The 27,532-nt window shown below is 39.5% G+C and overlaps 1 protein-coding gene across 3 annotated transcripts in view; it reads left to right on the top strand.

Moving 5' to 3' along the window:
• The first annotated feature begins 24,251 nt into the window (after positions 1-24,251).
• Positions 24,252-27,532, top strand: part of SHTN1 (shootin 1) — a 109,370-nt gene continuing 106,089 nt past the window's right edge. For all 3 annotated transcript variants that reach the window (XM_005225770.5, XM_003587898.6, XM_059882077.1), the window contains exon 1: positions 24,252-24,435. In XM_005225770.5, the coding sequence (XP_005225827.1) occupies positions 24,378-24,435 (58 nt within the window). In that variant the 5' untranslated portion in view covers positions 24,252-24,377. The remainder of the gene's footprint in view (positions 24,436-27,532) is intronic.

Here is a 27,532-nt window from a genome sequence, read left to right as displayed (position 1 = left end):
CCCTCCAAATGTTAAGTTTTCTCTCTGGTGACTGTCTTCTCACTGGTGAGAAAATTCCCAATGGGAATTCTGTGTTAGGTGAGCAGGAGACCCACCACGCAGGATCTTTAGTGTCTCAGACTTACCTTTTTTTGCTAACGATACTTCAAATTTATAGTCAAGAAAGTTTTTTTTTATTTTTGTTTTTACTGTGGGGTAAATTTTCTCACTTTTACCCATTAGTCATAGAGTTCTCTTCATAGTGGAAATGTCATAAAATTTATTCCCCTCCTCTGTAGGTTTGTTGTGAGGATTAAATGAGACATTGTAATGTCTATAGGGCTTCCCAGGTGGCAGAGTGGTAAAGGATCTGCCTGCCAATGTAGGAGACGCAAGAGTTGCCGGTTCAATTCCTGAGTTGGGAAAATCTCCTGGAGTAGGAAATGGCAACCTGCTCCAGTGTTCTTGCCTGGAAAATTTCTATGGATGGAGGAGCCCAGCCAGCTATGGCCCATGGGGTTGCAAAGAGTTGGACACAACTGAGTGACTGCTCATGCATTCTGTGTCCTGTGACATAGTAGGTATTCAACAAATGGTACTCAACAGTGCTTGATTTTTAATATGCTTATTTTGTTGAGAACACAAACTTTAATTAAGATAGACCAGTGTGAACAGTTTTGCAGTATTTTGATGAGGCCACAGTGATTGAAGGGGAAAAGAATTCTTCTGGAAGAAGAGCTTAAATTCCTTTTCAGTACCATCTGACCCTGGTTTGAGGTTAGCAGCAATGTAAAAGCTAAATAGTGCTTGGAGTTCATTTAAACCTGAAGAAAACCCACGAAATGCCATTATACTTTACCTACAGTTCAGATGAGAGAAACACCGTGCACACATTAGTAAGGGAATGCTGTTTTAAAATGTAGCCTGGAATATGGTTCATAGAAGTAGGTTAATTAGTTGCTACTGATTGTTAGGTTTCTCAGAAGCTTAAGTATAGTGACTTGCCCTTTCTGTACAAAATCTATAGAAAAGATAACTGTTATCTAGATACAAATCAAAGTTTCAGGCAGTACAATAATTGTAGATTTCATCTTGAATATCCATAATAATAATAATGTATTAACATCATACAGACAATGCCAGAAAACCTTGATCAATTTGCTTAAAAAAGTTGTTTTTTCCAAACTGGATTCTTTACTAGTTCAATATTAGTTCTTCTTCTCCTTATATTTTAAAATTAGAAGCCAACGTCTCTAACAGATAATTCAAGCAGAGATGTTTTGTTCTAGGCACTGTATCACTTCAGGATTTTGTTAGAGATGTGACCATTCCTAACCTTCCTTTCCTCTTACTTCCCATACGGAAAGTTGCTATATAACACAGGGAGCCCAGCCTGGTGCTCTGTGATGACCTAGACAGGCCGAATGGGGAGAGGAGAGGGAAGCTCGAGAGAGAGGGGATATATGTATAATCATGGCTAATTTGCGTTTTTGTATCGCAGAAGCCAACACAACATTGTAAAGCAATTTTCCCCAATTAAAAAAAATAGCAAGTTTTATGTTGTATATATTTTACTACAATAAAATATTGCAATGAAAGAATAAATAAATAAAATTATAAGGGAAAGTAAAAAAAAAAATCACAACTTTCTGTAACATCAATTCTTAAAAGAGCTATTAGGCTGTGAAACAAACCTCAAGGCAATACAGTCATCATGAAAACAGTATCATCTGGTTGAAATTTGTTACCCTTTGTATTCCATGTTATCTACTCAAGGTGAAGTTCGTGGGTATTGTGTACGCTTCTGGCATGTTACCTTGGTTGGCTTACTGTTGGCAGCTGTTATATAGATAATCAAGGTTGGAAAGACCTTACATATCAATTACTCTCTGTTTCTTAAATCTTTGAAATCACCTGAGTTCCAAGTTAAAAAATCACTATTCATGCTTTGCCATGAATGGAGAAATCTGAATCTATTAATATTAGCTATAGGGCACAGGAGCAGTTCTGAAACTATCCATTTTTAAAAATTATTGAGGACCCAAAGAGCTTTTCGTTAAGTCGTTTACTCTATTAGAAATTAAAACTTAAATTGAAAAATATTTATTTCATTCCATCAAAAATAATAATACACCCACTAAATGTTAATACAAGTAACATTTTAAAATGAAAAAATAACTATATTTTTAATAAAAAATTTTATTTTGAGGTAATTATACATTTATATGCAGTTGCAAAGAATAATGCTGAGATACCTAATCCCCAAGTATCCTTTACCTGCTGCTGCTGCTGCTGCTAAGTCGCTTCAGTTGTGTCCGACTCTGTGCAGCCCCATAGATGGCAGCCCACCAGGCTCCCCCATCCCTGGGATTCTCCAGGCAAGAATACTGGAGTGGGTTGCCATTTCCTTCTCCAATGCATGAAAGCAAAAAGTCAAAGTGGAGTCGCTCACTCGTGTCCGATTCTTAGCGACCCCATGGACCACAGCCCACCAGGCTCCTCCGTCCATGGGACTCTCCAGGCAAGAGTACTGGAGTGGGGTGCCATCGCCTTCTCCGATCCTTTACCTAGTTTCCTTCAATAGTACATCTTGCAAAACCGTACTGTATTATCACAATCAGGATATTGACATTGATACAGTCAAAATATAGAATACTCTCAATTTGTTGTTGCCATTGTTCAGTCACTAAGTTGTGTCCAACTCTTTGCGACCCCATGAACTGCAGCACACCAGTCTTCTTTGTCCAACACCATCTCCCTGAGTCTGCTTAAACTCATGTCCTTTGGGTCAGTGATGCCATCCAACCATCTCATTCTCTGTTGCCCCCTTCTTGCCCTCAATTTTCCCCAGCATCAGGGTCTTTCCCAATGAGTCTGCTCTTTGCATCAGGTGGATTGGAGCTTCAGCATCAATCCTTCCAATGAATATTCAGGACTGATTTCCTTTAGGATTGACTGGTTTGATCTCCTGGTCCACGGGACTCTCAGGAGTCTTGTCCAATACCACATTTTAAAAATGTAATTAATTTATTTTAATTGGAGACTAATTACTTGACAATATTGTAGTGGTTTTTGCCATACCTCGACATGAATCAGCCGTGGGTGCACATGTGTTCCTCATCCTGAACTCCCCTCCTACCTCCCTCCCCATCCCATCCCTCAGGGTCATCCCAGTGCACCAGCTCTGAGCACCCTGTCTTATGCATTGAACCTGGACTGGTGATCTGTTTCACATATGATAATATACATGTTTCAACGCTATTCTCTCAAATCATCCTGCCCTTGCCTTCTCCCACAGAGTCCAAAAGTCTGTTCTTTACATCTGTGTCTCTTTTGCTGTCTCACATACAGGGTCATCATTACCATCTTTCTAAATTCCATATATATGCATTAATATACTGTATTGGTGTTTTTCTTTCTGACTTACTTCATTCTTATAATAGGCTCCAGTTTCATCCACCTCATTAGAACTGATTCAAATGTATTCTTTTTAATGGCTGAGTAATACTCCATTGTGTATATATGTACCACAGCTTTCTTATCCATTCATCTGCTGATGGACATCTAGGTTGCTTCCATGTCCTGGCTATTGTAAACAGTGCTGCAATGAACATTGGGGTACATGTGTCTCTTTCAATTCTGGTTTCCTTGGTGTGTATGCCCAATAGTGGGATTGCTGGGTCGTATGGCAGTTCTATTTCCGGTTTTTTAAGGAATCTCCACACTGTTCTCCATAGTGTACTAGGCTGTACTAGTTTGCATTCCCACCAACAGTATAAGAGGGTTCTCTTTTCTCCACATCCTCTCCAGCATTTTTTGTTTGTAGACTTTTGGATAGCAGCCATTCTGACCAGCGTGAGATGGTACCTCATTGTGGTTTTGATTTGCATTTCTCTAATAATGAATGATGTTGAGCATCTTTTCATGTGTTTGTTAGCCATCTATATGTCTTCTTTGGAGAAATGTCTGTTTAGTTCTTTGGCCCGTTTTTTGATTGGGTCGTTTATTTTTCTGGAATTGAGCTGCAGGAGCTGCTTGTATATTTTTGAGATTAATTCTTTGTCAGTTGCTTCGTTTGCTATTATTTTCTCCAATTCTGAAGGCTGTCTTTTCACCTTGCTTAGAGTTTCCTTGGTTGTGCAAAAGCTTTTAAGTTTAATTAGGTCCCGTTTGCTAATTTTTGCTTTTATTTGCATTACTCTGGGAGGTGGGTTGTAGAGGATCCTGCTGTGATTTATGTCAGAGAGTGTTTTGCCTATGTTTTCCTCTAGGAGTTTTACAGTTTCTGGTCTTACATTTAGCTCTTTAATCTGTTTTGAGTTTATTTTTGTGTATGGTGTTAGTGTTCTAGTTTCATTCTTTTACAAGTGGTTGACCAGTTTTCCCAGCACCACTTGTTAAAGAGATTGTCTTTTCTCCATTGTATATTCTTGCCCCCTTTGTCAAAGATAAGGTGCCCATAGGTGTGTGGATTTATCTCTGGGTTTTCTATTTTGTTCCATTGATCTATATTTCTGTCTTTGTGCCAGTACCATACTGTCTTGATGACTGTAGCTTTGTAGTATAGTCTGAAGTCAGGCAGGTTGACTCCTCCAGTTCCATTCTTCTTTCTCAAGATTGCTTTTTCTATTCGAGGCTTTTTGCATTTCCATACAAATTGTGAAATTATTTGTTCTAGTTCTCTGAAGAATACTGATGGTAGCTTGATAGGGATTGCCAACACCACATTTTGAAAGCGTCAGTTCTTCAGCACTCAGCCTTCTTTATGGTCCAGCTGTCACATCTATACATGACTACTGGAAAAACCATAGCTTTGACTACACAGACTTTTGTCAGCAAAGTGATGTCTCCGCTTTTGAATACACTGTCTAGGTTTGTCATAGTTATTCTTCCAAGGAGCAAGCAGCTTTTAATTTCGTGGCTGCAATCACCATCTGCATTGATTTTGGAGCCCAAGAAAGTGAAATCTGACACTTTTGTCACATTTTCTCCGTCTAAATGCCATGAAGTGATAGGACCAGATGCCATAATCTTAGTTTTTTAAATGTTGAGTTTTAAGCCAGTTTTTTCACTCTCCTTTTTCACATTCATCAAGAGGCTCTTTATTTCCTCTTCACTTTCTGCCATTAAAGTGATATTATCTGCATATCTGAGGTTGTTGATATTTTTCCTGGCAGTCTTGATTCTAGCTTGTGCTTTATCCAGCCTGGCATTTTGCATGATGTATTCTGCCTGTTAGTTAAATAAGCAGGGTGACAACATACAGCCTTGACATACTCCTTTCCCAATTTGGAACCAGTTCATTGTTTCATGTCCGGTTTTAACTGTTGCTTCTTGTCCTGCATACAGCTTTCTCAGGAGGCAGCTAAGGTGGTCTGGTATTCCCATCTCTTTAAGAATATTCCACAGTTTGTTGTGATCCATGCAGTCAAAGGCTTTGGCATAGTCAATGAAGCAAAAGTAGATTTTTTTTTGGAATTCCTTTGCTTTTTTGATGATCCAGCGTATGTTAGCAATTTGGTCTCTAATTCCTCTGCCTTTTCTAAATCCAGCTTGTATATCTGGGAGTTCTCTTCTATTGTCCTTTTATATCCACATTCCTCCTCCCCTGACCACCAACCCCTTGCAACCACTAATCTGTACTCACTTCTGAAATTTTGTTATTTCAAGGATGTCATATAAATGGAATCATGCATATGTAACCTTTTAGGATTGGCTTTTTTCACTTAGCATAATTCCCTTCAGATTCATCCAAGTCATTGTGTATCAAGAGTTTGTTAGTTTTCATTGCTGAGTAATATTCCACAGTATTGATGTATCACAGAGCATGTAACCGTTCACTTGTTGAAGGACATGTGGATTGTTTTTAGTTTTTAGCAATCACAAATATGACTGCCGTGAACATCTATGTATAGGTTTTTGTGTGAACATGTTTCAGGTTCTCTAGGACAAAAATGCCAAGAGTACAATTGCTGGATTGTATGATAGTTGAATGTTTATTTTTATAAGAAATTGTGTAACTGTTTTCCAGAGTTATTGTACCATTTTACATTTCCAGCAGTGTTAGAGTGGTCTGGTTTCTCTGCATCCTTGCTGATGCTTGGTGTTTTAATTTTTTTTTTTTTTTGAGGGTTCATTTTCCCAATTTTTTTTATTGTGTAAATATATATAACACAACATTTACCATCTTTACAGTTTTTAAGTGTGCAGTTCAGTGGTGTTAACAAAACTCCATCTCTAGAACTCTTTTGTTTTATCACATTGAAACTCTATGCTCATTAAACAACAACCTCCTGTTCCTTCCTCTTCTTGTCCCTGGTAAGCATCATTCTACTTTCTGCTTCTATGATCTGATTATGTAGGTACCTCATGTAAGTGGAATTATACAGTGTTTGTGATTGGTTTATTTCTGTTGGCATAATATCCTCAAGGTTCATCAATATTGTACCATGTGTCAGAATCTCCTTCCTTTTTAAGGCTGTATAACATTCCATTGTATGTATATACCACTTGTTTATTCGTTCATCAGTTGGTGGACACCTGGTCTGCTTCTGTTACTGCACTGGGTTCATTTGCCTGAGGCACAGCAAGCCAAAACACCAAAACACCAAGGTTTGCAGCAGAGAAAGGGTTTATTCACAAGGCAGCCAAATAAGGGGACATAAGAGATCTCAAATCTGCCTCCGCAAAGACGAGGGGCTTGAGCTATTTATGAGATAAAGAATCAGGGTCTTAGGCATGAGGAAAGGTGATTGGCGGTAGGGAAAGGTAAGGTACTCAGTGTCCTATGCAGGTATATGAGTTACATGCTTCTTCATGTGGTGTGTATTCAAAAATGGAGGCCCTTAGTGTGATCTGAGGGTGGACTTTTCAGCCTCTGATGTCAACAGGCCTTTATCAGACAACTGAGCAGGCCAAATTTTAGGGTCATTGGTCATGACCAGTCTTGGTAGGTTTGGAGCCAACTTCAAGTTCCTAGAAAACAACTTAATCTCCACCATTACTATAGTGACCTATATATCAGAGCCATTATTTATAGCGGTGGTTAATGAGGTAACAAATAGTTAAGGTGAGCCTGGTCAGTGAAGGCAAGGGGAGAGTTTTTTTTTTTAATTTATTTTTAATTGAAGGATAATTGTTTTACAGTATTGTGCTGGTTCCTGCCGTACATCCACATGAATCAGCCATAGGTATACATATGACCCCTCTCTCTTGAACCTCCCTCCCACCTCCACCCTCTCCTACCCTTTAGGTTGTTACAGAGCACAGGTTTGAGTTCACTGAGTCATACAGCAAATTCCCACTGGCATTCTGTCTTACATATGGTGGTGTATATGTTCCCATGCTACTCTCTCCATTCATCCCACCCTCTCCTTCCTTCCCTCTGCCTGTTTCCATAAGTCTGTGTATAATAGACTATACGTTCATCCATCTCATTAGAACTGACTCAAATGCATTCCTTTTTATGGCTGGGTAATATCCCATTGTGTGTCTGTATATGTATATATATATATATATGTGCTGCTAAGTCGCTTCAGTCGTGTCCGACTCTGTGCGACCCCATAGACGGCAGCCCACGAGGCTCCCCCGTCCCTGGGATTCTCCAGGCAAGAACACTGGAGTGGGTTGCCATTTCCTTCTCCAATGCATGAAAGTGAAAGTGAAGTCATTGAGTCGTGTCTGACTCTTAGCGACCCCATGGACTGCAGCCTACCAGGCTCCTCCATCCATGGGATTTTCCAGGCAAGAGTACTGGAGTGGGGTGCCATTGCCTTCTCTGATATATATATGTATACACCACAGCTTCTTTATCCATTCATCTTTTGATGGACATCTAGGTTGCTTCCATGTCCTAGCTATCATAAAATAGTGCTGCAGTGAACACTGGGTACATGTGTCTTTTTCAGTTTTGGTTTCCACAGGGTATATGCCTAGTCTTGGGATTGCTGGGTCATATGGTAGCTTTATTCCTAGTTTTTTTTTAAGGAATTTCCATACTGTCCTTCATAGTGGCTGTTTCAATGTACAGTCTCAGCAACAGCGAAAGAGGGTTCTCTTCTCTCCACACCTCTAGCATTTATTGGTTGCGGATTTTTTGGTGATGGCCATTCTGACCAGTATGAGGTGATATCTCCTTGTAGTTTTGATTTGCATTTCTCTAATAATCAGTGATATTAAGCATCTTTTCATGTTTTTATTAGCCATCTGTATGTCTTCTTTGTGGCTTCTCTGGTGGCTCAGATGGTAAAGAATCCACCTGCAATGCAGGAGACCCAGGTTCAATCCTTGGGTTGGGAAGGTCCCTGGAGAAGGGAATGGCACTCCACTCCAGTATTCTTGCCTGGAGAATCCCCATGGACAGAGGAGCCGGGTGGGCTACAGTCTATGGGGTCACAAAGAGTTGGACATGATTGAGTGACTTGCACACACACATATCTTCTTTGGAGAAATGTCTGTTTAGGTCTTTTGGCCACTTTTTGACTGGGCTGTTTGTTTTTCTGGTATTGAGTTGTATGAGCTTAGAGGCATTTTTAACAAGCTGTTTTACCTGCTGTTCTGTAAGACAAGCTCAGGAATTTCTGTCAGTCAGCAGTTTCTGCTAACCCTATGGGGCATGGTTTCAGGATGTTTTTTTTTAACCTGTGGGGCACGGTTTCACTTCTACCTTTCAGCTATTGTGAATAATGCTGCTAAGAACTTGGGTGTACAAATCTGTCTGGAAGATGCAGCTTTCAGTTCTTTTGGGTATACCTAGAAATGGAATTGCTGGCTCATTCTATTTTTATTTTATTTCTCTGAGGAACCACTGTACTATTTTCCCCAGCAGCTGCACCATTTTCATTCTCAGTAACATTGGACACGGATTCCAATTTCTCCACATCCTCGCCAGTACTTGCTAGTTTCTGTTTGTATTGTTATAGCAGTCATTATAAAGGATATAAAGTGAGATCTCATTGTGGTTTAACTTACACTTCCCAAAAGGGTGGTGATATTGAGCAATAATGTGCTTATTGGTCATTTATATATCTTATTTGGAGAAATGTCTGTTCAAATATTTTCCTACTTTTAAAAATTGGGACTTTTTTGCTATTGAGTTTTAGAAGTGCTCTATATATTTTGGATGTTAATCCCTTACAGAACTATGGCTTGCACGTATTTTCTCCCATTCTGTGGGCTGCCTTTTCACTCTATTGATAGTGTCTTTTGATGCACAAACGTTTCTAATGTTCATAAACTCTGATTTGTCTATTTTTTTCTTTTGTTGCCCATTCCTTTGGTGCCATACTTAAGAAATCATTGCCAAATCAAATGTTAAGAGGATTTTGCCCCATTTTGAGTTGATTTTTGAATACGGTTTTAGTTAAAGGTCTAACTTCAATCTTTTTGCAAGTGAATATACTGTTTTCCCAGCACCATTTGTTGAAAAGACTGTCCTTTCCCATTGAATGGTCTTGATGCTATTGTCAAAAAGAATTTGTCTGTGTATGTGAGCATTTATTTCTGGCCTCTCAAGTCTATTCCATTGGTCTGTTTTTATGCCAGTACTACATTTTTATGATGAGTTTGTGCAGTAAGTTTTGAAATCAGAAGTGTAAATCCTCCATTTTTGTTCTTTTTCAAGGTTGTTTTGTCTATTCCTGATCCCTTTGAGATGCTATATAAACCTTAGGGTGAATTTTTCTATTTCTATTAAAAATGTCATTGGGATTGGGATTGTAATAGAGATTTTATTGAATCTGTAGATTGCTTTGTATGCATGCTCAGTCATGTCCCAACTCTTTGTGACCCTTTGGACTGTAACCCATCAGGCTTCTCTGTCCATGGGACTTTTCAGGTAAGAACACTGGAGTGGGTTGCCATTTCCTCTTTCATGGGATCTTCCCAACCCAGGGATCAAACCCATGTCTCCTGCGTCTTCTGCACTGCAGGTGGATTCTTTACCTGCTGAGCCATCAGGGAAGTCCAGATTGCTTTGAATAATAATGCAATTTTAATATTAATTTCTAAGCATTTTATTCTTTTTGATGTTATTGTAAATGAAATTGTTTTCTATACTTTTTCTTTTTGGGGGGTTTTTCATTGTCCGTTTTGGGGCATACAACAGTTCATTGTATAATCCTTTTTTACTTTTGAATTCAGTAATAACGTTTTCACTTTATTTCTGACTTGAGTAATTAAGTGTTCTCTCCTTTCCGTTTTCATTCTAGCTAAAGTTTGTCAATTTTGCTGATTAAAAAAAAATAACTTTAGGTTGTACTACTTCTTCCTATTGTTTTTCTAGTTGTCTATTTTATGTCTACTATAATCTTTACTATTTCCTAACTTTTGCTAGTTCTGCGTTTTATTTGCTCTTCTTTTTTTCTAGTTCATTAAGATGTACAGTTAGAATACCAATCTGAGATCTTTCTTCTTTTTTAATCTAGGCATTGACAGCTATAAATTTTCCTCTGAGCCCTGCTTTTGCTACATCCCATACATTTTGGCATACTGTATTTTCATTTGTTCATCTTAAAAATTTTTCCAATTACTCTTATAATTTATTCTTTGATCTACTGGTTATTTAACCCCCTGTTATATTTTTAATAGCTGTAATAACATCCTCTATTTCATTCCTGAAATTGATGACTCGTGTCTTTTCTGTTCATTTCTCTCAGTCTTGCACAGCAGTTTATCAATCTTAATTGATCTTTTAAATGAAGCAGCTTTTTGTTTCACTGATACTCTGTCTTGTTTTCCCATCTTCAGTTTCATTTATTTCCTTCCTTCTGTTTGCTTTGGATTTACCTTGCTCTGCTTTTTGTAGTTTCTTGAGATAGCTATTTAGATTATTGAGTTGAGAACTCTTTTTTCTAGTGTTATCATTTAGCAATATAAACATCCCTCTCAGTACTATCTTAGTACTATCTCGGTACTATCTTAGCTGTGTCCCACATATTTCGATTAGCTGTATTTTTATACAGAAAAAATGTTAAGATACCTATTACATATAGAATCTTCAGGACCTAGGCTAAATGAGCCCCTCATTTCCTCAACTGTGGCCCCTCTCCTTTATAACTCTCTTAAATCATGGTACCTGGAACAGAATTCTGGATTGGTCTGGCTATTGAATAGGACAGGAATGCCTATTCATTCCTTTTTAGTTCATTAATTTGTTGATTCATTCATTCAACACACATTTACTGAATTGTGCTTATTAGGCATATAGAGATGATTAAGATGGACATATTCCCTCTTTTCATTGCTCTGTCTGACAGGGGAGAGAACTATTTAAACAAGTAATTTCAAGGGTGACTACATCTCACTGTCTCCTGTGCTATAGAAATCTACTGCCATTAACACGAGCTAGGTTAAAACGCCATGAGGTGTTTGTGTTTTCCAACAAGTTCTGCAATTTTTTTTTACCCTGTTTTTAAAATCTCTGCTTTTCTTTAACCTAGGATGATCTAATGGAGAAGGCAATGGCACCCCACTCCAGTACTCTTGCCTGGAAAACCCCATGGACGGAGGAGCCTGGAGGCTGCAGTCCATGGGGTTGCGAAGAGTCGGACACGACTGAGCGACTTCACTTTCTCTTTTCACTTTCATGCATTGGAGAAGGAAATGGCAACCCACTCCAGTGTTCTTGCCTGGAGAATCCCAGGGACAGGGGAGCCTGGTGGGCTGCCGTCTATGGGGTTGCACAGAGTCGGACACGACTGACGCGACTTGGCAGCAGCAGCAGCAGGATGATCTAAAACTGATCTGTACCCTGCAGGCCCTATCAGTTGCCAAAGCTGACTTCTTTATGACTGGTTAGGGCTGTGGTTAATTATTTTGAATACCTTCTCTGGCCTAACTATGACCACAAATATCTCTGTCTGCCCCTTCCCATCGACCATTCTTTTAAAATATAGTCTGAACCCATAGCAGAGTAGTACCTTAGATTTGGGTGGGATGATCAACTTTTAAAGACTTCTCCTTTTTTTTTTTTTTTTTGGTAATTCCTGTGGTTTCTTTATTCTTTTTTTTTTTTTTTTTTTCAGTTATTCAATCTGGTATTTATTCGAGTCCCTGTTTGGGCCGGGCAGGCATTATGACAGGCAACTATAGTCCGAAAACTCATTTTATTAATTTAACATGCATCCTCTTTTGAATTTACTTTCTGTTTTTCTTTTTTTTTTCAACTTTACTTGAATCACATGATCATTTATTCTTTTTTGGAGGGAGGTATATTGGCCAGGAAGCCCATAATTTAAATTTTTTTAAAATTTAAATTTATTTATTTTAATTAGAGGCTAATTACTTTACAATATTGTATTGGTTTTGCCATACTTCAACATGAATCTGCCATGGGTGTACACGTGTTCCCAATCCTGAACCCCCCTCCCACCTCCCTCCCCATACCATCCCTCTGGGTCATTCCTGTGCACCAGCCCCAAGCATCCTGTATCCTGCATTGAACCCAGACTGGCAATTTGTTTCTTATATGATATTATACATGTTTCAATGCCATTCTCCCAAATCATCCACCCCCCTACCACAGAGTTCAAAAGACTGTTCTATACATCTGTGTCTCTTTTGCTGTCTCGCATACAGGGTTATTGTTACCATCTTTCTAAATTCCATATATATGCGTTAGTACACTATATTGGTGTTTTTCTTTCTGGCTTACTTCACTCTGTATAATCGGCTCCAGTTTCATCCACCTCATTAGAACTGATTCAAATGTATTCTTTTTAATGGCTGAGTAATATGTGTACCCAATGTTCATCGCAGCACTCTTTATAATAGCCAGGACATGGAAGCAACCTAGATGTCCATCAGCAGATGAATGGATAAGAAAGCTGTGGTACATATACACAATGGAGTATTACTCAGACTTCTCCTTTTGATCCTCACCAAAATGCTGGGCAGTTGCAAACCTCGATTGACAGATGAGGAAATTGAGATTCAGAAAGGCTAAGTGGGAAAATTAAAAAAAAAAGTAGACAAGTTTCTAAATTCCTACCTAAGGCCTTTACTCTTGCCTCAACCTCAGTTCCTCTTCATAGCTGACCATTAAGTACGTTTTAAAGAGGGCAGAGTCCAATTGTATAGGAGATCTGCCTGTCTGAAACATGATTATTAGTGGTAATGGTTGGGTATTACCTGGCATGCATGTGTTAGGTTTACAGTAAAGAATGCCTACTTTTTATTACCTGTCCTCTTAGATATATTAGTGACTGTCACACCTGAATTATAACAAAGAAGCACTAGAGAAAATTCAATGTGGGCGGCAAAATTCTTTGAAGAATAACTAGTTATAATTGGGGAGTCTGAACACATTTCAGAGTTGCACGTTTAATATGCAGTATGGTTAATTGCACTGTAATTACAGTATTTTAGAATGCCATGCTAAGTGTTTAATCCTTTTCAGGTTTGCCCTCCAATCAATGGCCTGCCTTCATTTTCCAGATTGATGAAGTCTGCCTCAGAGAAGAGGGTAGGTAACGGGATTGTGCCAATGTGTCTAATCAGCTGGGAAAGTTGTAAAATGAATCTTTCCTATCTGGAATTTATATTTAATCATAGCTATGTTCGCTTTATGAATGAGTGTTGATTATCTAGTTGTAAGAATATGAAAACAATGAGAGCTTTTATTTACCCAGATAAGTTAAGCTAGCGTCATTGTTTGGGTCTGATTGCGTTCATGGGGATATTTACATTACCTCAGCACATAGATCCACTTAATCTTATTCATAACGTTAATTATATATTCCAAGAGTTACTGTCACGCACTTTTGTTTATGGTTGTTACTCTTAGGGTTTGTTTGTACATGGGGTGTTTGTATGGTTCCCCTCTCTTCCACTGGACTATGGCCCACCCCTTTTATAGTTGTAAAAAGCATTTCTACTCAGAGAAACCTGATCTTCAGGACACTGTTCACACTGATATGATGACAGCTAATTCAAGGAAGGCAACTCAGTTCTGTTTCAAGCAGGTTGGTTAAGACTATACCACTGAACTGACTTTTAGTCTTTTTTTTTTAAACACACATGTATTTGCATAATCGTTTTCAGTGTCTGGAGTTTCTCTGCAAATCCCCTGCAAACTGCAATTCATTTTTCAAGATCTGCCTTGAAATTCCATTCCTCAGGAAAGTATGTCCTAACTCTAACAGAGTGAATCATTGCCTCCTTTATCTCACTTACTGCCTCTGAATATTGATACCATCACAAATCCATCATACTGTACAGGTTTTGTATGACTATTCAAAAGTAGAACATCTTTCTGAAATCTTTCCTAAGCTGAAATGGTATAAGGTAAAGAAGCAGTTACCTTAGAATGCATCTTGCTAACATATGAACAAAATATATCAAAATAAAGCAGAGATGCTCACAGAGTTCAAAGCTATGGCAACTTGATGCTGAGTAGAGTTCCCAGGGAAGGAGCTTGGTGTGACACTCTTGCAGCTCCATTGGGCTTGCTGCAAAACAAACACTGAACACTATTTTTGCTTTATGCCTCCTTTAATAAAAGTGAAAACAGGTTCAGTTTCAGGTTCAGTTCAGTTCCTCAGTCGTGTCTGACTCTTTGTGACCACATGGACTGCAGCATGCCAGGCTTCCCTGTCCATCACCAACTCCCGGAGTTTGCTCAAACTCATGTCCATCGAGTCGGTGATGCCATCCAATCATCTCATCCTCTGTCGTCCCCTTCTGCTTTCAATCTTTCCCAGCATCAGGATCTTTTCCAATGAGTCAGTCCTTCGCATCAGGTAGCCAAAGTATTCAAGCTTTAGCTTCAGCATAAGTCCTTTCAATGAATATTCAGGACTGATTTCCTTTAGGATTGACTGGTTGGATCTCCTTGCAGTCCAAAGGACTCTCAAGAGTCTTCTACAACACCACAGTTTAAAAGCATAAATTCTGCAGCGTTCAGTTTTCTTTATGGTCCAACTCTCATATACATACACGACTACTGGAAAATCCATAGCTTTGACTAGACAGACCTTTGTTGGCAAAGTAATGTCTCTGCTTTTTAATATGCTGTCTAGGTTGGTCATAGCTTTTCTTCCAAGGAGCAAGCGTCTTTTAATTTCATGGCTGTAGTCACCATGTGCAGTGATTTTGGAGCCCCCCAGAAATAGTCTCTCACTCTTTCCATTGTTTCCCCAACTATTTGCCATGAAGTGTTGGGACCAGATGCCATGATCTCAGTTTTCTGAATGTTGAGTTTTAAGCCATCTTTTTCACTCTCCTCTTTCACTTTCACCAAGAGGCTCTTTAGTTCTTCTTCGCTGTCTGCCATAAGGGTGGTGTTATCTGCATATCTGAGGCTATTGATATTTCTCCGGGCAATCTTGATTCCAGCTTGCGCTTCATCCATCCTGGCATTTCACATGATGTAGTCTGCATATAAGTTAAATAAGCAGGGTGACAATATACAGCCTCAACCTACTCCTTTCCCGATTTGGAACCAGTCTGTTGTTCCATGTCCAGTTCTAACTGTTGCTTCTTGATCTGCATACAGATTTCTCAAGAGGCAGGTCAGGTGGTCTGGTATTCTCATCTCTTTAAGAATTTTTCACAGTTTGTTGTGATCCACACAGACAAAGGCTTTGGTGTAGTCAATAAAGCAGATGTTTTTTTCTGGAACACTCTTACTTTTTCAACGATTCAACGTATTTTGGCAATTTGATCTCTGGTTCCTCTGCCTTTTGTAGATCTTCTGTAAAAGTGAAGTTGTTGTACAGTGAACTTTCAAAAAGTAGCAGATACTTGTATTGCAGCTCTCTTTTTCTATGTTTGCTTTAATTAACAGATTGGTGTGTTTGAGAGTGAGGGTCATTTTATATTCATTTCTCTTATCACCCAAGTCTAACAGTGTCTGGTACACGACCCATGTTTAATAATTTCTCAGTGTTGAATGATGTAAATTATTCTTTTTAAAGTCTTCCCCTCCATATTTAAAGACTATTTATTAGAATAGTTTCAGGTACACAGCAAAATTGAAAGGAAGGTACACAGGTTCTCATGTACCTTCTGTCCCAATGTACGCATAGATTCCTCCATTATCAACATCTTACACCAAAATGAGATGTTTATTACAACTGATGAATTTACACTGACAGACTGTAATCAGCCAAAGTCCATAGTTTTTATTATGGCTTACTCTTGGTGTTGTACGTTCTGAGTTTGGACAAATGCATCCATTGTTATAGTATCATACAGTATCATTCATTGCCTTAGGTTTTAAAAAAATTGAGATATAATTAACATATATATTAGTTTTAGGTATACAAGGATTCAATATTTGTATATATTGCAAAATGATCACCACAGTAAGTTTAGTTAACATACATTACCATACATAGTCAGAAAGTTCTATTTTTAAGATAATTTTTAAGATACAATTTACATAGCATAAAATCAGTCTTTTAAATTGTACAGTTTTAAAGTGTTTCTAATATATTAAAAGCAGATGTCATAAAAATGCAGATGTCATTGCTATCTAATTTCAGAGCACTTTCGTCACTACAAAAAGAAACCTCATACCCATTCCTCATTCCCTCCTACCTCCAGCCCTTGGCAGCTACTAATCTAATTCTGGTCTCCGATTTTCCATTACTAGACATTTTATGTAAATGGAATCATATAATATGTGTCTTCTTAGCATAATGTTTTCAAGGTTGTCCATTTATAGCATGTATCAGTACTTCATTCCTGTACAAATACTATTCTATTGTATGAAAAAAGTGAAAGTGTTAGCCCTTCAGTCGTGTCCAACTCTTTGGGACCCCATAGACTGTAATTTGCCAGACTCCTCTGTCCATGGAATTCTCCAGGCAAGAATACTGGAGTGAGTAGCCATTCCCTTCTCCAAGGGATCTTCCCATTCTGCTGTATGGACACACCATCTTTTGTTTATCCATTTACCAACTGATGGACATTTGGGGTGCTTTTCCTTTTTGACTGTTATAAATAGTGCTGTTAACATTCACATACAAGTTGCTGTGTGAACATATGGTTTTAATTGTCTTGGGTATATACATAGGAGTGAAATTTCTGGGTCATATGGTTACTCTTAAACTTTTTTAGGGGCTGCCAAATTGTTTTCAGAATGGCTGCAGCATTTTACATTGCCACGGGCAATGTATGAGGGTTCCAGTTTCTCCACATATTCTCACACACTTGTTATTGTCTCTCTTATTGATTATAGCCATCTTAGTGAGTGTGAAGTGGTATTTCACTGTGGTTTTGATTTGCATTTACCTAGTGACTAATGATTTTGCACATCTTTTCCTGTGTAATACTGGCCATTTTTTTTTTCATGACTCATTGGCCATTTTTTTCTTGACATTTTTGATATGACATTCCAACATGTAGATTTTTTTGTATTCTGTTTGGTATTCTTTCAGCTTCCTGTCCTGCACTTTGGTGTTTGTCATTAACTTTGGAAAATTCTCATTCATTATTACTTCAAATATTTCTTAGATTTTTTTCTTTCTTCTGGTATTTCAGTTGGACTTCCCAGGTGGTGCTAGTGGTAAAGAACCTACCTGCCAATGCAGGAGACATAAGGGGTCGATCCCTGGGTCAGGAAGACCAATTATATGTATATTAAACCTTTGGTAATTGTCCCACATTTCTTGGATAGTGTGTTGATTTTTTTTCCTCTTTGCTTTTCAGTTTGGGAAGTTTCTTTCCTCATTTGTGTCCAGGTTGTTCATGGGCCCATTAAAGGCATTCTTCATTTCTGTTAAAATATTTATTTCTTGCATTTCTTTTTGACTCTTTCTTAGAGTTTCTGTCTCTGTGCTTACATTGCCCATCTTGTACATTGTCCACTTGTTTCTTTCCATCCCTTAGCATGGTATTTGTAGCCATTTTAAATTCCTGGTCTGAAATTTCTAAAACTTAGCCATATCTGAGGCCAGTTCTGAAGACTACTGTGTCTCTTTAAGCTGTTTTTGTTTTTGATCTTTTAGTATGGCTTGTAATTCTTTGTTTAAACCTGTTCATGATGTACTGGGTAAAAAGAACTGAGGTAAATAGGCCTTTACTGTGAAGTTTTATGTTTATTTGGCTAGGCAGTAAGCTGTGTTTTCTGTTTGCTGTAGCTGTAGGTGTCAGGGGCTAAATTTTCCTCTAGTGACCTTGTTTTGTCTCTTCTGTGTTTTGGGATTTCTGTAAAGACTTAAGATCTTAGACATGCAATTTTTCCCATTGTAATCCCCTGTTATTATATAGGAATGCTACAGATGTGATGATAAAGTTTAAGGGGGAAGGGATGCATTCTATAGACCTATGATTGGACCTTGGTCTTTTAGTGAAACTGTGCCCCTGGGCTGTGACCTTAAAAATAATTTACCCTTTCTGGTAGATGAGAAGACTGGAGTTGGGGAATCCCTTATGCCACATGAAGGGACTGGGGTTGGGTATTTTTCTTTCCCTGTGTGGGAGAGTGGACCAGGCCTCTGTTGGCTATTTTCATTCTCTAGGTTATTAAGCTTTAATAAAAATTCAGTAAAATAGTTTCTCCTGAAGACAGGCCTTGTTAAAGATAACAGAATTCTCTGGGTATATTTCAAAATGGCTACCATTGTGACTAGAAAAGATACTTGATATGGTTTACTCTTCTTAAATTTGTTACATTTTTGTGGCTAAAAACATGATATATCCTGGGGATACTTGGTCATGTTGTATAATCCCTGTAATGTTCTGTTGGATTAGCTGCTAGTATTTAGTTGTGGACTTTTTATCTGTATTTACAAGGGTTATTTGTCTAAAATTTTCTTGTGATATCTTTATTTGGCTTTGATATGACAGTAATGTTTACTTCATAGAATGAATTAGGAAGTGTTCCCTTGTTTTCTATTTTTTGAATGAGTTTAGAGGAAATGATAATTGTACTTTAAATACTTGGTAGAATTCACTAGTGAAGGCATCTATCCTGGACTTTTCTTCACTGGAATGTTTTTGATCACTGATTCAGTCTCTTTACTTGTTAGGAGTCTACTGAGATTTTCTTTTCCTAAGTCAGTCTATATGATTTGTATGTTTCTAGAAATCTGTTCATTTCATCTCGGTTTTCTAATTTGTTGGTATATAATTATTCATATTATTTTTTTATAATTTTTTATTTTCATATTGTTGGTGATGTCTCCACTTTCATTTCTGATTTTAGTTATTTTTATCATTTCTTGTTACTAAGGTTAGCCAAAGATTTGTCAATTTTGTTGATATTTTCAAAGAAATAACTTTGGATTTCATTGATTCTATTGTGTTTCCATTTGTGTTACTGTATTTATCTCCATTCTTATCTTCATTACTTCTTTCCTTTTGCTAACTTTGGATTTATTTTACTCTTCTTTTTCTTTTCTCTCAACGTGTAAAGTTAGCCATTTACAGCTATAGATTTCACTGAGAGCACTCACCTGCCTTCACCGCATAAGTTTTTGTATATTTTTGTTTTTTATCCTGTGTTCTGATTTCCCTTTTAATTTCTTCTTTGAACCTTTAGTTATTGAAGAGGGTGTTATTTAATACCTATATTTGTGGATTTTCCAGAATTTTCTTCTACTGCTGATTTTCTAATATCATTCCATTATGGTTAAAGAAAATACTTTGTACCATTATATGACTTTAAGTTTTTAAAATTTATTGATACTAAATTCTTGGCCAAACATAATATCTATCCTAGAGAACATTCCCATGCGCACTTGAGAAGAATGTGAATTGTGCTTCTGCTGTTTGGAGTGTTCTATATATGTCTGTTATATCTATTTGGTTTATAGTGTTGTTTAAGTCCTCTCTGTCTTTACTGATCTTCTACCTAAATTTTGTATCCATTATTGAAAGTGGGATATTGTAATCTCTAACTATTATTGTTAAACTATTTCTCCCTTCAGTTCTGTCAATGTTTGCTTTGTATGTTTTGGGAGTTGTTTGTTTGCTGTATATGTGCTTATAATTGTTATACATACTTGATGAATTGACACTTTTGTGAATATATCATGTCCTCCTTTGTCTCTTGTAATAGATTTTTGACTTAAAAGTCTGTTCCTCTGATATTGGTGTACCACCCCATTTCTCTTTTGGTTACTATTTGTATGGGATATTTTTTCATTGTTTTATTTTCAATGTATTTGTGTCTCATATTGTTGAGTGTTGAATTTTATTGTAATCCTTTAATGATTATATTAAATAATAAGTCTGCCATCATTTTTATTGTTGTTCTCCTGTATGTAATATGTATTTTTCTTTGACTGCTTTTAAGACCTGATTGTCATATTTGGTTTTTAACAATTTGACTATGAAATGTCTAGGAGTGGTCCTAGTATTTCTGTGGCGTTTTTTTATAGAGGCAAATACTAGTAGCAAGTCAAATGTCTCAGAATTTGAGAATAGCTAAGTATTCATTGATATAATGGAGTGATACTAAGTATGTAGACTTTACTGATGCAAGATAATACATATATATATGACATAATGTTTAGTAAAAAGTAGAATTAATATATATAAATATTTGAAAAATGAAAACTACTTATACAAAAAGAATATAAATTTAATAGAGTTATTTAAGTAGTCTATTAAGGTAAAAGTTTTCTTCCTCTGAAAACCTGGTGTTGTTTTTTTAAATAACTTTTCTGAGATAAAATTCACATACCACAAAATTTCCCAGCAAAGTATATACTGAAAGTGTACAACCTAACAGTTTTGAATATGTTCACAGAGTTGTTCAACCATCACAATCAATTTTAGAAAAATGTTACCACCCCAAAGAAAAATCCCATCCGTACTAGCAGCCACTTCCCATTTCCCCAACCATCTACAGTCCTAGACAACCATTGATTGACTTTCTCTGCGGATTGGCCTATTTTGGACATGCTAGATCAATGGGATCATACAATGTCTGGTGTTTTCTGACTGGCTTTTTCACTTAATGTTTTCAAAGTTTATCCATGCTGTGGCATGTATCAATACTTTTATTTCTTTTTATTGTTAAATAGTGTTCCAATGTTATTGTTTTTATATCATAATTAATAATATAGTAAAGGCTTTTAGGGTAGATTACCTAATATGGAATTAGTGAAAAGGAAATGAACCTTCATTTCCTATTGTATTTCAGTCTTATGTCTGTATACCTCAAAAGATTACATAAACAATGTGATTTTACAGTAATTTCCTGGCAACACAAACATTAAGAGAAAATCTACTGATCCCTGCTCTCTCCCACTCCACTCCTCACCCCTTGGGCCCGTTCCTCTACTTTTTACCCCTCGTTGTTGTTGTTTAGTTGTTAAGTTGTATCCAGTTCTTTTGTGACCCCATGGACTGTAGCCCGCTTGGCTCCTCTATCCATGGGATTTCTCAGGCAAGAATATGGAGTGGGTTGCCATGTCCTCCTTCAGGGGGTCTTCCCGACCCAGGGATCAGACCCATGTCTCCTGTGTCTCCTGCAGTGGCAGGCGGGTTCTTTACACTGAAACACCGGGGAAGCCCTCTACCCCTAGAGGCAGCCATCATCCCAAGTTTGGTACATATCCTTTCAACTCATTTTTGAAAAGTCTCTCCTTCCCCTCTCTCTTTTAGTATATATTAAAAACACATTTTTAAAGGTTTTTAATTACATGTTTTATGGAGGTTAATGAATCCATTGTGATGCTTGCAACATAAATCCCTATATGCATTATTAAATAGAACAAAAACTAATTATTATCACTTCTATCCTTTCCATCAATATTCATATCATATAAATAAACCATAGTGTAATGGGAGAGCTGAATCCCTATAATTGACTCTAATAGCCATCCTAATAATTCATTCCCTGCCCTCAAGATAATACCATATTGTATTTCAGGAGGCTATTTTAATTTCAAGGAAGGTAAACAAGATTAATTTCAATGGGGTGCAGAGTGGAACCAAAGCACTCAATTTGATTATAGATTTGATAATTAATTAACTCATTCTTAAAGTCCAAAAGTGATACCTAAATTACTGTATAATTGGAGTAGAAAAATCAGCCATTTAAAAAATGGAGGCTTGTGAACTAACCCAAATATTTAACGGGCACTCTGCTGGTATTTGGTTTAATGTAAGAAAATTGATTATTTAGATTTGGAGGAGGCCTCTGGCATTATCCAGCAGAGTGACTGATCAGTTATTAATATAATAGGTTTCCTGGCTGCAGTATGAAAGCTAGATGGCCATGATTTGTTACTCAAATCTTTTTTTTTTTCTGGAAAGAAATGATTTCTCATGATGCAAAATAACTGGTGGCAGCACATTTCATTCATGTTTCATGTACTTGAGTCTGAAGCAATTCAGGGTCTTCTTTAAACTCTGAGGATTTTACTGGGCCTTCTTTAAACTCCGAGAATTAAGATACCATCTCGGGTAATCTTAAGGCAAAGACCATTTGGTTATTATTATTTCTTAAACTATCTTATGAAAAAACTAGGGAAAAGACTGAACAATAAGACCTCATGCCAAAATTATTTTTAAAATTTCAAAATTTTAATTCACTCTATTTAAAAACACTGTGCTGCCTTTTTTAGATCATTCTAACACTAAATCACTCATGCTAAAATGTTATATTGCCTTTTTAGAAAAAGAGGAAGCAGTGCTACCATCTTTTTCCAGTTTGGTTTGAATTAGAACTTGGGAGGAGTATCAGACAGATACTAGTTACAGTATTTACCTGTATTCTAGCACTCCTCCACCATCCATCATGGAGATCCATTCAGTAAACAGAGTTGGGTATTTACATAAAATAGCAAGTGAGGAATGAGGAGAAGCACTGTGCAGGTGTAGAACCCACATGAAGAGCTTTGAGATAGTGAGAAAACTCAAGATGTGTAGTGAGCCTAATTGAGTTTGGATTTACGTTGTATGCTTAATGATTAGTATAAAAGTGCCTGTGCCCATTTTAGCATCCACAACGCCTTGTTCACAGAGCTGTAAACTTTTTCTTTTTTTAAAAAGAACACCTGCTGCTGCTGCTAAGTCGCTTCAGTCGTGTCCGACTCTGTGCGACCCCATAGACAGCAGCCCACCAGGCTCCCCGGTCCCTGGGATTCTCCAGGCAAGAACACTGGACCTAGTGTATGTCAAATTATGGATGTGGCGTTTTGTGTATCTTCCTCTCTTTGTTGAACACTTAACAACTCTTCCGGGAGAGTGGATATTCGTATTATTCCCCCCCTTTTTTTTTTCAGATGAAGTTCAAAGAGATCAGGAAACTTGACTAAGGACTGGCTGCTGGGAGTAGGGGAGAGCCATTTTGAAATCTGGCAGGCCTACCGCCCCTCTTCTGGTCAGGCTCGAACCCAGAGCTGGGTTCAAATAGAGCAGAAGGTAGTCAAACGTCACCAGCCTCTGATGTCAGGCAGCTGTGTGACCTTAGGCATTCGGACTGCAATGGCCTCTACCCTGGAGAGATCTTTCCACTACAGACCACATGATTTGCAGGGTCTGGTGATCTGTGGGCTGCAGGGCTCAGTTTTGACCATTTCTCAAACCGAGTGCAGCTGGAGGAAGCCAGCCCAGGAGCCAGGAGCAGTTAACTAATTTACCACGCCCTCCCTGGCTCACTGTGTACCTTACCCGTCTGGTCTGTTTCAATATCTGTACGCTTTGCAAAGTGCCAAACGTACAACACAGAGCCTGCCCCTGGGGGAAGAGGGCAGGAACCTAGGTTTATCCACACGGAGCCCCCACCCCCAGGGTCCTCTATGCAACAACTGGGGAAGAATCTGGGTGTTTATTAGCTCATAACATCTCGCTCTCTGCATTAACAGCAGTTCGTGGGGAAAGGCCTTTGACAGCGTTCAAAGTGGGCTTCTCATGGACGATGCAGACCCAGGGCAGGCTTCCTCCAGAACACGCGCCTGGCCGAGGGTGGGGGTGGCGGTCCAAAAGGAGGGTGGAGGCGGAGAAGTGGGGTGCAGGCGGAGACGGGGGGTGCAGGAACCAGCCAGTGCCACCTCAACGCAGGGCCCGCGCACGCCCTCCCGCCCGCGCATCCTGCGGCGCCGGCCTGGGCGGCGGAGGAAGCCGAGCGCGTCGGCGGCCGCCGCAGGCTAGCACGGTAGACTGTCCCGTGGTCACCGAGGGTGCCTCCGGCGTCCCCACCCTTCCCCGCTGCCCCCGGGGCTGCCGGCCTGTCTCCGCCCCCCTCCCCGCCTCTCCGCCGGCCGGCAGGTAAAGCCGCTGAGGCCGAGGAGTAGGTGCGCTGGGATGATCTCACCCGCGCGCCCCGCGCCTGCAGGAGGAGGAGGAGGAGGAGGAGGAGCGGGAGCAAATCCAACTTCCGGGTAGCGAAGCCGCCCGCCAGCGGCATCTTGCTTTTTTCTTCCCCCCCACCCCCACACCCCTGCTGCACCCCCTCTCTTCTCCCTCCTTTCCTTTTATTCCCGGCCCCACCTGCCAAAATGAACAGCTCGGAAGAGGAGAAGCAGCTGCAGCTCATCTCCAGCCTGAAGGAACAAGGTAGGCGGGCGCGTAGCCTCCAGGTGCGGGCGGCCGCGGCCCGTGGGCGGGGACGGCTGGGGCACCGGGTGCGGAGCGGGTGGAAGCTGGGCGGGAGGGGTCGCGGCCGCCACCGTCACCCCCAGTAGCTCCGACACCCCGGGGAGAGGCGTCCGCCGCGCCCCGCGCGCTTGGGCGAGCCCCGGGGCAGAGGGTTAACGTGTCTGTGCCCCGGAGGGTCGCGCCGGGCTGTGCGGGAAGCAATTCCCCGTTGGTGGCTTTAGCTGGAGATGGGGGTTTAGGGAAGGGGACGGGGGTTCGGCGCGGACACGGTCCCACGGTCCCCTCCCGTGCCACGCGGGAGAGGCGAGTGGGGCTGGTTGTCGTGGAGAGGGCGCAGTGTGGGCAGCTCCGCTGGCCTGGCTCCCTGGCCGCGGCCCCACCCTTGCACATTGGCGCTGGGAGGCCTGCCGCGCGGTTTGACAGCCTTTCTCCAGCTTTTCATTCTGGTTTGGCCTAGTTCCTCTTTCCTTCCCCAGCTGGGATTTGCAGGCCGTGGTGTGCTTTATCGCTTCCCATTTCTAGCAGTGGATTCGCCAGTGAGGCGGCACCCTGATGGTGTAGGGCTTCTTGATTTAGGACTTGGCTCTGGTTCGCAGAAAAGCCAGGCCTTGTAACCTGCATTTCTACACTGCCGGGTAATTAGATGCAGAACTGTTTTAGTATCCTAGTAAGTAACAGTTTTAGTCATTTTCATCGCTTCACCACCGGTCTGAACAAAGCCAAATTAAGATCGCATGTGAACCGAACACCTTTTCAACTTAAAATGATTATGTCCCTGACCAAAGGTGGCCTGAGAATACAGGTCAAGAAAGAGAGGAACCATACAGATTTAGGAAGTAAAAATGTGTGGGAACATACTTTTTTTTCTGAATAACTTGCTAACACGACCGGATCATGGAAGGGGCCCTGCTCCGTGGTGAATCCTGGTGTTTAGTCCCAGCTTTTTCACTTCTGTTGACTCAACTCACCAACTCTGTGATCTTGGGAGAGTCACTTCTCTTTTATGGATCTTATGGTTAATCAAGCCTTACTTGACTACAGGCAAGAGCTAAACCAGATGATGTCATGAGATCTGTCCAGTACTAAGACCTGTTGCTCCCTGAGATCACAACCTGTTCATAGGGTATACGGATCCCTCTGGGGTCCACATTCCTGAAAACAAATCTCATCATGACTGTTTAGTAACTGGGTGACCTTGGGGAAATTATTTCAGTTCAGTTCAGTCACTCAGTCATGTCCTACTCTTTGTGAACCCATGGACTGCAGCACACCAGGCTTCCCTGTCCATTGCCAACTCCCTGAGCTGGCTCAAACTCATGTCCATCGAGTCGGTGATGCCATCCAACCATCTTATCTTCTGTTGTCTCCTTCTCCTCCTGTGTTCAATCTTTCCCAACATCAGGATCTTTTCCAATGAGTCAGTTCTTCGCATCAGCTCCAAAGTATTGGAGCTTCAGCATCAGTCTTTTCAATGAGTATCAGGACTGATTTCCTTTAGGATGGAACTGGTTTGATCTCCTTGCAGTCCAAGGGACTCTCAAGAGTCTTCTCCAACACTACAGTTCAAAAGCATCAATTCTTCAGTACTCAGCTTTCTTTATAGTCCAACTCTCACATCCATACATGACTACTGAAAAAGCAACAGCTTTGACTAGATGGACCTTTGTTGGCAAAGTAATGTCTCTGCTTTTTAATATGCTGTCTAGGTTGGTCATAGCTTTTCTTCCAAGGAGCAAGCGTCTTTTAATTTCATGGTGGCAGTCACCATGTGCAGTGATTTTCGAGCCCAAGAAAGTAAAGTCTGTCACTGTTTCCATTGGGGAAGTTATTTAACCTCTCCAAAATGGGCACAACACGTTTCTCTGTGGTATCCAGCATCTGGAAAGTACTGGATACATGTTAATGGCTTTTGCCTTCCTAGTACCTTCAGCTCCCATCCTTGATTAGTCTAGTGGGTGGGCACAATGCCTTTATCTGCAATTTCTCAAGTGTTTTAGTGAAGGGCTAGATTTTGTTAGTATTTTATTGCTAATAATACCACCCCCACCAACATAAGGGGTTCTTTGTAGCTCAGTGGTAAAGAATCCACCTGCAATGTAGAAGATGCAGGAGATGTGGGTTCGATTCCTGGGTCAAGAAGATCCCCCAGAGGAGGCAATTGTAACCCCTTCCAGTATTCTTGCCTGGGAAATCCCATGGACAGAGGAGCCTGGCATGCTACAGACCATAGAGTCAGAAATGATTGAGCAACTGAACATGTATGCGCACCCCCAACATGCTTGTCTCAATTCATATTCTAGACTTGAAACTTTTATTATTGATGATATCTGTCAATGGATATCAGATCTTTTGTTGGATGGTCAGTTTTCAAATAATGTTAAAATTTTAAATTTCACTTCTTTTTATTCTATATATAATTTCAAGGGTAATTTACCAATCCACATAATGCACAAGTTATTTATATTTGATTTTGGAACACATCTCTATCTCTGTGTTGGATTTGAGAGCTGAGGAAAAGGGATGATTCTTAAGTTTCTGGTTCTTTTTCCAATTATATTGGGAAATCTGTGCATTGTACTTTTAGAGGATATATTTCTTAAATAGGGCATGTCAAAGAGGGTAGAACAGCTGGACTTTGAAATTTGTGTTTCTTAAAGAGTACATTTTTTTTTTAAGCATATTGAGTCTGGTTACACAGGTACTGGGATTTCTTTTTCAGCCCACAGTGTAATTTTTATAGATTTCAAAATGGGGGCGTTTATTTGTCAATGGACAAAGAGTTGGGCATGAACTGAGTGACTAACATCACCCCACCATAGACTTCGATAGCAGTTGACTTGTTTCAAGAGTGTTTTGTTGCTGTTGAACCTACAGAACTGAGTTGGGAAGCTAGGGATTTGAGGTGTAAAAACAGGTACCTAGGTGTTTGGACTCTTACCAATATTGTGATCAGTTTTGTAAGCTGATGTGTGTGATTTATTTTTGAAAATAAACAGTACTGTTCACTGCCTGTTAACACTGTGAATAATTCCACTATCTCTCGTTAATGTGAACA

Source organism: Bos taurus, chromosome 26 (genome assembly GCF_002263795.3).
Source record: "Bos taurus isolate L1 Dominette 01449 registration number 42190680 breed Hereford chromosome 26, ARS-UCD2.0, whole genome shotgun sequence".
NCBI classification, from domain to species: Eukaryota; Metazoa; Chordata; class Mammalia; order Artiodactyla; family Bovidae; genus Bos; species Bos taurus.
This window is presented reverse-complemented; position numbering and strand designations above follow the sequence as displayed.